Below are 11072 nucleotides of genomic sequence, written 5' to 3'. Positions count from 1 at the left end.
CTAGAGCGCCAGCTGCCACTCAGCGCACGCGAATCGCGAACCCTCCCTGAACGAAGCTATCTTGAGCCAACCGAGATGCCGTCGATTTGGGATGTACCATCCTGAAGCCGGGGGGGATTGTTTATCTCTCCCCCCCCAGACACGCGCTATGCCATAGATCACTATTATCCCCGGTTGCATTGCGCCTTGTGTCTCAAGTCACCGAACCCCCCCCCGCCAAATCAGGTATAGTGGTATCGCCGACAGAGGGGCAACTGCCGTTGGAGGAGCAGCAGCGGCGCGTGGGGGTGAAGCTACCGGACGCGGCGCAGGCCCTGCTGAGGTAACTGGCCCCACTACCTCGGGGAGGGCGGGCTGTGAGGGAGGGAGAGCCCCAACCGCCCCTGCCTGGTCTCCGGGCCCCTTCCCCGGGGTCTGGGAGGCGGAGCGGCCCCCACCCTCTTTCAGTCACCACCCCCGTCCCAGGAGCGGTTCCCCTGCCCGGAGCCATCCACCTGGGACCGGCCCGCGCCTCTTCCCTGCAGACACCCACCGGGGTCTCCCCCGGCTTCGTACAGTGCTTGGCCAGGGGGCCCCGAGTGCCCCCTCCCCCTATTCCGCCCGCAGCGAGCGCTCCCGGCGCGCGCCGTCCCAGGGAGATGGTCCTGGGCCGGCGCATGCACGTGGGGGGTGTAAGGCGGGGCCCTGCCCCGTGCGCGGCCGGGGGTTGTTAGGAAGCGGCGCGGAGTTAAGGGGCCCGGGGTCCCGCGGAAGGGCCTGGAACCAGTCGCCGCGGCCCAGGCCCCCACCGTGAACCTTCTCGTTTCTACCCTAAACAAACCAGCCCGGAGCCGCTGCCTGCGGCCCTTGGTTCTAGCACCGCTGGAGCGCGGAGCTCCTGTTCCGTGGCGCTTGAGCCACTCAGACGCTGCCCCCCCCCTTCTTTTTTTTAATTCTCATCCAAGGAACGTCTCGCAGGGCAGCGTGTAGGGCGCGGACACCATATACCACTGGTGTAAACTGCTTAAACGAGTGAGGCTGTGTCTACACTGCCACTTTCAGCACTAAAACTAGTCGTTCAGGGGTGTGAAAAAACATCCCCCTGAGCGACAGAAGTTTCAGCGCTGAAAAGCGCCAGTATAGACAGCACTCCTGGCGATAAAGCTACCAGCGCTCATTAGGGGTAGCTTTTATTATCCCTGGGAGAGCTCTCCCCCGGCAATAAAGCGTTGTCTACAGTGCTGCCCATGTCACAGCACTGTCACGGCCGCACTGTAAGGTGGGTAGTGTAGACATGCCCTATACTGCCCATGTCACAGCATTGCCTTGGCCATGCTGTAACGTGTGCAGTGTAGATGTACCCTAAAGGGCCCTACACGGGCTCTTTAGGCACCCCAGAGTGCCTCCTGCATGGCTCTTTTTAGCAAATTTACTATCCCAGCCTTTCCCTTCCCGCAATAGGGAAAGGCTCCAGCAGTGGGGAAGCTGCCAGGGCCATTCACTGCGCTGTGTACATACATACATACCACAGTGAGGAATGGGGATGCAGCCTGCCTTTCAGGGCAGTGCAGAGCTAGGTGTGTAATGCCTGTACTCTGCGCACACTGGTAAGTGCAGACATAGCCTCAGAGGATCGTGTTAAAACTGCTTGTGGACTGAAACTTGGTATCTAAGCAACAAAACATAAGTGTCTGACTTGAAAGGCTAATGTACAGCTGCTCTATACTAATAATAGGTTAATCAATCCAGTAGTAGTATTAAAATAAACAAAAGGAGAATGTTTATACTTGGGTGGTGGAGCTGACCCTTCCAGCTGTGGTGCAGTCCTGGAGTTCCCGCCTCCCTTTTGCCCTATGTGAAAAACTTCCATGATGATATTTTATAGATACATCAAATGCATTCTGACATGTAAACACAAGTGGTAAGCACGTTATTTGGTTAATGTTTTGACAGTTACTGCAAGAAAATGATTATCCCGGTCAGATGCTTCACCTGCGGCAAAATAGTTGGAAATAAGTGGGAGGCATATCTTGGCCTTCTGCAAGCAGAGTACACAGAAGGGTAAGTATTTCTTTATGCTCCTTGGCCCTGATCTTGCAAAGACTTAGCCAGACCTGGTCTATGCTACAGAGGTAGATTGACGTAAGGCATCTTATGTTGACCTACATTACAATAGTGCTCCCACTGATGTAAATTGCCCACTACATTGATTTAATAATGCCACCTTCACGAGAGATGTAGTGCTTAGGTCGATGTAGCTAGGGTGGTGCAGTGTCTGTGTAGACACTGGAGACCCAGCCCCATCGCTGACAGTCAGCCACCAGGTTCACAGCTCTCTCCCCCCCGCATTGTCAGCAGGGCATTGGGCTCAAGGGGAGCTGGAGAGGAAATGTGAAATAGCTGCCGTGAAACTGACAAGAATGTCAAGTCACTTCTGGTAAGCTCCCTACTTTGAAATTGATCCCCACCCTGGGCACACAGTGCCCCTTGCTCCAGCTGTCAGTGCCCCACAATGACCCACTGCAGTTGGAGCAAGCGCTGCTGGTGAGGATGTACACCACTGGCAGAAGGAGGGTAGCATGGACACCAACAGCCGCTTTAATTGCTGCGATGGCTGTAGGTTGACCTAATTTTGTAGTGTAGACAGGCCCTCAGTGTTCATGTATTGACTTCATTGGGGTAGTGCCTAAAGTTAAGTATATGTGTAAATATTCACAGGCCCTAGTTTGACTGCTTTCCCTGCCTGTTCAGTTTCCTGCAGGGTTATAGGCGTTTTCACCAGCCCTACCCCCTACATCTTGTCTGTAAAATGAACGAGGGCACCCACCACTTGATTTTTCAGGGATACTGGGCACTCACATCTCTTATTGAAATCAGTAAGTGTTCAGCAACTTAGAAAAACTACCCTTTCTGTCCAGCGCTTTTTCTAATAGCTGAAGGGGAAGCTATAATGGAGACTTCACCACAAAGCCTACACCACTGTTCCTTCAACCACAGAGGCAGAAAAAAGCTGTTATGTCACCTAGTGAATCCTTCTGCCACCTAGCCAAAGGGATGAGCAGAGGCTTGAGTAAAGACCCAAACAATCTCAGGCTATGTCTACACTACTGCTTATGTTGTCATATCTTACGTCACTCAGGGTGTGAATAAACCACCCCCTAAGTGACATAATTTATACCGACATAAGCATTGGTGTGGACAGCGCTAGGTCAGCGGGAGAGCTTCTCTCTCATTGGCGTAGAGCAGCTACATTTACAGCCACCAGCGCCCCTATATACTCTCTAGTGTAGCCATGCCCTTAGGTGAACACTGTATGGGGGAAAAATAAACTGAATTCAACTTTGCCAGCAGTTTGTTACATCAAGACTGCAACTGGAAAATACGTGAAAGAGGAGGGGATGATGAGTGGAGGCCAAGATTGTCAAAAGCAACTAGTAATTTTGGGTACCTACCCACTTGAGCTGTGTGCCGGAGCATGTAGTTTCTGAAAGTCAAGCCCTTTTTAAGGTGTCTTAGGTTGGACACCCAAATTTGCTAGTCATCTTTGAGAGCTGACTGAGGGTTTTTTGGGAGTATGTTCTGTCCTTCAGATGAAATGATTAATCACATAATTGTCTCTCCATATTTGGTTGGAAACCATAACGCTACTCCACATTTAATACAGTCTACTTGGAGCTGCCCAAGAGCTAGAATTATCCTGTAACTTGGAGACTTCTCTCAAGTTACACTATAAATCTCAATTATGCACCAGACAGATCCTAAGTGTCTGCTTGAACATTAGGAAGCATAACACTGTGCACTGAAAATAAGCTTTCTTTTCATAAGTAAATCACAAATCATTTGTAATTTTTTACCAATTTATGTACAATTGGCAGATCAGAAAAAATAATTCATTGTGCATTTGACAATTCATTATGTATTGCTACTTCCAGTGTTTATTCTGCATAGTCTGTTTCCCTTTAAGGCAATTTCTAACAAATCCAGCTTTCTATGAGGGTTGGGGCTTAAGACTCCCAGCTTTACCAGACAGACTATGAAGATGAGATTAGTTTAAAAAAAAAAAAAAAACACTAAAATCTTCCCTTGCCTAGCCTTTAAACACATGGGAATTCATAATCCACCCCTTTAGCCTCTTCAGAGCTTCTTGCCAAGGTTGTAGAAAAGATTTATCTCACAACTGAGATTTTATTTCTCATTTGTGTTAGATGAATGTGCCAGGCACTACTTTTCCTAAATCCCATTGCTATCCTGGAGTGCATACTTGTAAGTGCCCTTCCAGAAAGATCACATCAATGGATGTTGTTGAGCTCAGATACTGCAGGTCCAGGAAGGAAATCATAGCAATTTGTGCTGTAGCTTCATCATATACCGTTAATTATAGCTTATAGTAACAATACAGAGCAGGTTTCTAAGAATTTTTTTTTTTGTAATGCTCATTTTAATAGCTATTTATCATGGCTGTTTTCAGTGGCAGGTTGTTAACTACCATTCAGTTCCTAGATAGTGTATTTGTTTTTTCAGCCTTTAATTTAAGTAACTCTACTTGGAGGAATGCCAAAGCCATGATGAACTATTTGTATGTGGCAGAAATGTATGTTTGAGACTTGATAGGATTGTTTTGACATATTGTGGACCTGGTTCTGATCGCACTAGTGTAAATCAGGAACAATTCAACTTTGTGGAGTTACACCATTGTAATATCAGAAGAAGGGATTCTGCCTCTAGAACTTAGGCTATGGCTACACTAGAGAGCTTACAGTGGCGCAGCTGCACCAATGCAACTTAACTACTCCAGCCCCCATGAGTGGTGGTAGCAGCTCTCCTGCTGACCTAGTGCTTTCCACACCAGCACTTATGTCACTCCGGGGAGTGGTAGAGTGTAGACATAGCTTTAGAGTTACAATGAAGCTCAAATACTGTGTTTACATGATAAATGCAGCCTGAAACAGAGCGTGCCCTAGGCACACACATTGATTTTTTTCATGCCATTTCATTGTATGGATTCCTATATCCCCTAAGGTGAGGAGAGTTTCTGCAAGCTCCTCTCTACTGTGCCACCAGCAATGAAACTGCATACAATTTTAGGTAATGGTATGCAGCCTTCTGACAATTGTCTGGGCAGATAAATGTCAGGTGCAACTGAAATCACTATTGTAACTTAAGAAATGAGTTTGTTCCATTTTCCTATCTGAGGTTTCAAAGCAGTCTGTAGTGGCAGAAACTGCTGTCTCTCTTAAAAAAAAATTTCCTTCCTTATAAGCACTAGTTTGTGGAATGTTGAAGAAGAAAGGGAAGCATCTAAGGAACTGGTGCTTCCGAGTACTGATTTAGCTGAAACTATACAATGTATAGGATTTCTAAACTTGTAGCTCATTCTTGTATTCTGCAGCTCTGACTGTCAGAACAGTATGACTTGAGAGGTCAGAATTTTCCAAAGTAACTGTTGCTTCTCAGACTTAACTCTTCCCATTTGAAAAGTGTTCTGCTTTATGAAAGTATGAAGATGCAGTGTGATGCATTAGTCATGAAAACCACAACTTTCTGTGCCCTTATCACAAAAACATGCATTTATTATAACAACTTTCTCATGTACTACTTTAAGAGTAACTTCTGCACATGTTTGTTTTCCACTGGAAAACATTCTACTTGCTGTTGAAGCCCCACTCTTCAAAACCCTAAAATGAATTGAATAAAGCACTAGCAAAAACTGTAGGAGCAATCCTATGCCAACAGGTGAAAGGACTAGCTGATTTAGAATTTGTGGAACTTGTGATTCTGAGAATATTGTTTAGTCCTTATTACATCCACCCAAACATTTGACCAAGATCCAGTTAATGTAAAAGCTTCTTGGACTTCTTTCAGTCATTACAAGGAGTTCATGAACTGCAGCTCTTCCCATTCAATCTCCTGTACAGTGTCAAAATTTTGTTTTAAATTCATTTTGGGAATCAAATAGTGGATTATTACAGCACTGAATAATGCAAGGCTAAAGATGAATAGGATTCAGTCCATATATTTTTGAGATATCAAGCCAATCTTGAAGAAAACTGAACTACATTTATTTATGATCCATGGTTTGGGGCTACAAAGTTCAGATGCTACCATTCATCTACTGGGAGATGTGTACAGTGAGTTAGGGTAGAATATGGTTCATGTAGTGACCAAACTTCTGATTACATTTAGCATCACTTAAGAGTAGGTAAAAGGTGGAAAATAATACAGGGCACTTTTAAGTGTGTGTTTTGTTTGAGCCATTTGCTTTATTACCCAGTTCACACATGTAGTTGCATATGCTTAAATTATTAGAAAATCTGTTTCAACTATAGCATCCCATTTATGAACAGGGGTAGTTCACATTTGTGACCCATTAAAGAGCTTCAGACCGGTCTACATTTATCTTTAAGTAACTTTTGGCCTTCATTTTTGCAATAGGAGTGCCTCATTTTAATGTATTGACCCTCCTACATCTCAGAGGTAGGCAAGCATTATCCCCAGTTTTACAGCTAGGAAACTGACAGATTAGTTTCCCAGCTCAAACAATTACATCTTTTCAAGTGCCTTAACCACACAATTGTCCTTCCTTCCACTGTAACAGTAGCAGGCTTCCTAGTTAGTATAGATGTGACCAAACTATATCCAAGTAACTGGCTTAAAATCCCAGACAGTTTAAGGCTTTTATCACAGTAGTGGGGATGCTGTAGCTCTGCTCAAGTGAAAAATTCTCTAAGTTTCAAAACAGCAGCCTTGTTACCAGGCTAATGTTTCTGGTCATCCAGATTTTTAAACCAGAGTAGGTCCCCTTCTATGCTACCAATTGCAACAATAGTGAAACCAAGTCCCCTTTCTCAGTTATAATAATGTAAGCATGGGCTTATTTAAAAGTCATGTTCACAACCATGAAGTCTAAAAACATGTTTCCTAGCTGGAAAAACTTGCATTCAGCTGACTGGACATGGGTTGAGTTTGACATTCTCTCCACTATGAAAGACAATCCTTCTGAACTATACATAGAGCTTTTGGATTTCCAAAAGCAGTTAATTGTGTCCCCATGAGAATTAGGCAGAGTCAGATTTACCACCTGTAAGAACAAGGTAGAAATATCTGTCCGTTTGACTCTGTATTTAACTTTAGTTCCACAGAAAGGGTGGTTGGACCCCCTTGTTTAATTAATCTGACAGGAAGAGCAGGCTTCAGCTATGTAGCCTGCTCAGCAGCAACACTGGAAAAGAACATTAACAGAAATAAAAGATACCTGTCCAGGAGCTCTTAAAAGCTGCCAACTACCCCTGTGTTTCTCTTGTCACTCTAGTTTAAAGTATGTTGTCACTCTTAAGTATGTTGCTTAGGGCCATTTTCAATACTACTGTTCTAAGGAATGCTTTTTCACTGTGTCATTTGTTCATTGACAGGGATGCCCTGGATGCTCTAGGATTGAAGAGATACTGTTGCCGTCGCATGCTGCTAGCCCACGTGGATCTGATTGAGAAGCTCTTGAATTATGCCCCTCTGGAGAAATAAGCAGTGGGTGGAAGGTTTCATACTGCAGCCATATGGGCCAAAAAGCACCACTAGCAAGCCTCCAACTGGACTATTTAGGAGTTACAGAGAAATGCAAGCCATTCATACACCTGCCAATGAAGGATTTCACTTTCCAGCCACAATACTGCCCCAGCCACTAATCTCTTCCAAGGAAGCATTTGAAAGATGAAATCCACTTACAGTCCAGCATTGGAGTTTGTTTAAAGTATGGATGGAAGGTTTTTTGCAACAGCCTGACAGTCAAGTAGGCAGCTTCCCTTTCCTTCAGTACTTTTAAGAAATTTTCACCCAGTAACAGTATTTAATAAAAAATTTTTTATGAAATGTAGCCAAGCTGTTTGGTGATTATTACAGAACTGTATTTAGTTATCCCCTTTCTCTCCCCAGTCCAATTTCAGTTGCTGGATAGAGTTTTAGTGTCCACTAAACTTGAAATTCCTTACTCCTGGTGTTAAAGTTAAAACACTAGTCAATGCTGAGAAGAAATTGTTCCTTCTCTTGAGCAGTTGTCTACACTAGTGTACAGGGAAGAGGCTGGGTCTGAAGTTCTGAGTGCCAACATAGTAAGGAAAGTAGGTACTGTGTAAGAAGAGAGGTCATTTTGTAAGAGCAGACATTCCTCTTCACGGTCAGTGATAGTCGGGGGTATTTCCTACCCCTGTGAAGGAGGCAGATGACCTTCACTAGAACTTAGTTTGGGAGCACCTATGCTTCAGTTAGTTTAGAACATTGACTGTGGAAAAGCAAAGGGAGCAGCAATTATAGCCCTGATCCTGCACGCACTTACATGCTTAACTTGTGAGTCGTCCCTCTAAAGCCAATTAACAACTTAAGTGAAGTTAAGCATGCATATTGGTATTGGCAGGACAGAGGTCTATGGCCTTGATCCTGCAAGGTGCCGAGCACCCTCCACCTGATTCAGCAAAGCACGTAGTCGGGTGCTCAACTTAAGAATACATGAGCAGTCCTATTGAAGTCAATGGGACTATTCACGTCTTTATGTAACATATGTACTTAACTTCTTTCCTGAATCAGGGCCAGAATGCTCAACAGCTTGTAGGACTGAACACTAGGTCCTCAGCAGTAACTCTCACATAAATCTTGGCTGTTACCTCTTTAAGAAAGAGTGAGTGTTAGATAAGTCTTTCTACCACGAGTCTGGAGGATAGTCACCCCTTAACCTCTGGATGCTGTCAGAAAAGACATCAATTTAGTCTCATAGCTAAAGGAAGGACTATACTTCTCATGCACCCTTCCCAACATGTGGTACCTGTATCTCTACTGACTGAAAGACTTAGTTTCCACATACAATTCCCCCCCTCACCACCCACAAAGAGTAAGATGCACAGGTCCTGCATTGTGTGTATGCCCAGAACTCTCCCCTTGAGAATTCAGCTTCAGCCTACATGTAAATGTCAGACACAATTCATAGCCACACTAGGTTGCTAGAAGAAAAACTGGAGCAGATAATACAATAATTCTCTAACTTGGAGACCATATTCCTTGGCAACATTCACTTTCTTGGCACATACAGCTCAGCGGCTGAGTAAGAAGTAACTGGATTTTTTCCCATAAAGAAAACTACAAAGTTGGGTTAAACCAAATCTGGCTTCTAGATGAGTGCTGTTTAATAACTAGGACTATTACTGGTCACAACTGCCTCAATACCTTTCATTGGGCTTTAACAATTCTCTCTAAAAGAGAAGTTACCAAGTTTCTAGCTATATTGATCAGTCCAAGGAATCTTTGTAGTTTAAACTTCCTTTTCAGTTTATTACTGACAGTTTTCCAAATGAAGAACTGCTGAATGTGGAATGTTATATTTTAAAACACATGCTTTATCCTAATGCAAAGGGCATTAAGTGATTAGTTTTGGCATTTGTGTTTCACAGTTGGATAGCTTATGTTCTGCACGTCTGCCATATTATCTAGGAAAACACATTAAAAACATTCTGTTTAAGGCTTCATGGTTAAAGGGACACTGTCGTGTACATTAGGTACCTTTTCAAAAGTAGACTCTTCCATTGGAGAACAATCCTGCACACTAGTGTATGGGGGCTGGATTAGATGAGCTAACATGGATTTATTTCTAGTCATAATTCCTTTGATATTAAGCAAGTACCCTGTTTTTACACACTTTTTAAAAAAGTCATCTTGGGGACACAAGTCTGTTTTCTTTCAGAACAGATGCAACACAATGTAGTGTGATAATAGAGGCAGTAGCTCTAGAGCTCTGTTTGTGTAGGTCCTACAATGGAAATAGTGATTCATTTATTAAAACCACAGATCTAGTTCAAAAGACATGGAGGGGGTCTCAACAGACATGCTTCTCTCGGGCTCCCATTGTGTTTGTGTTTAAATCTTGGACTTTCCTACCTTATGACTCCAAATTGAGTCTCTTTTAAAAAAAGGGGGGGGGGAGGGGAGAAATGGTAAGTCACAGTAAACAAGCACTGGAGGGAAAAAATACAGCACAGTAGACAACCTGTCTGCACCATAGTCCTAGCTAAGGTCCTGGATATGTCAAACATCCTGAGATTTGATATCAGCACAGAAAATGACCTGTCATAAGATCCCACAAATGGACAATGTACTGGACCAGGCTAATGCTTGCCTCAACACCACAAACCCTAGAGCTTTAGGAATAAAGAAGGTGGAAGGTGCTGAGCAGGAATGAGCACAAAACACTGGAAGATGCAACAGAGGTACATGAAGTACTTAGCTACAAAATTGAAGTCTTAGCTCAATCTCTCAACCTATACTTTGCTAATTTTGGAACTACAGATAAGGAAGAATCTAGTTAGTTAGCTAATTTGAAAACCTAGAGGCTGATCTCATCGGTATGAAGAAACTAGCATACAGAGTCCTTATGGCTTTAATCATATTTCATAAGCAGTAAGGAAACGGAGTTCTCCAACTTTCTTCTGATACTGCTCTTAATACAGTCCGTGGCCTGAGAGCCATCTGTAGTGCTTTCCCAGCTACTCAGACAAGACAACATGCTTTTATCCCTCTGAAGCAAAGCTTTTTAGGAAGAAAATTTAGGTTGTATTGTACCTAGCCAAATGAAAAAATGTAAGAGACAAGACATAAGAGGACTGTGAGGCAGCAAAAAGACTGAGCATATAATGCTACAGCAGCTTGTGAAGTTGTGCCATAGACACTAAGGCCCAGATCCAAAGGAACTTAGGTGGTGCAACATCCCTGTGTCTAACTTTTAGGGACGGGTTGGGGGGGCGGGGAAGTCATAGGAACAACACTGATCCAGAAAGCCTCTTTAGTGCTTTAACCACTGAATATGGGATTTCTGATGTGGGGCTCCCTCGGTCTCCTGTTGAAGTTGTGCCACTGGGGATAAACAATTGGAAAGTGATTGAAGCAGGGGGACTGGACCCTGAGTCTCCCACCTCCTAAGTGGATGCCCTAACCACTAGGCTACTCATACACTCTCTCTCTCCCCCAACCCTAGATTTTGGCAAATGTGGATTGAGGCCAAAGGCTGGCTGTTCAATTGGTAGAAACTGGCATGACAGGTTATGGCGCTATGTCAATTT

General features: G+C 44.1%; 1 protein-coding gene across 1 annotated transcript; it reads left to right on the top strand.

Moving 5' to 3' along the window:
- Positions 1–230: 230 nt before the first annotated feature.
- POLR2L (RNA polymerase II subunit L) lies at positions 231–7830 on the top strand. Its single transcript, XM_024216281.2, has 3 exons — positions 231–322; positions 1933–2040; positions 7389–7830. The coding sequence occupies exons 2-3, from the start codon at positions 1946–1948 to the stop codon at positions 7495–7497; spliced, it is 204 nt and encodes a 67-aa protein (XP_024072049.1). The 5' UTR covers positions 231–322; positions 1933–1945; the 3' UTR covers positions 7498–7830.
- Positions 7831–11072: the final 3242 nt, after the last annotated feature.

Source organism: Terrapene carolina, unplaced genomic scaffold (assembly GCF_002925995.2).
Source record: "Terrapene carolina triunguis isolate 2854851 unplaced genomic scaffold, T_m_triunguis-2.0 Scaffold171, whole genome shotgun sequence".
Lineage (NCBI taxonomy): Eukaryota > Metazoa > Chordata > Testudines > Emydidae > Terrapene > Terrapene triunguis.
The sequence above is the reverse complement of the archived record's forward strand: the minus strand, read 5'-3'. Positions and strand labels throughout refer to the sequence as shown.

What these genes read in the sequence shown, in the direction of transcription:
- POLR2L (XM_024216281.2), top strand. Translation starts at nt 1,946, where the DNA reads ATGATTATCCCGGTCAGATGCTTCACCTGCGGCAAAATAGTTGGAAAT. An exon ending in CAAGCAGAGTACACAGAAGG is followed by an intron (nt 2,041 to 7,388) that starts GTAAGTATTTCT and finishes GTTCATTGACAG; the next exon opens with GGATGCCCTGGATGCTCTAG.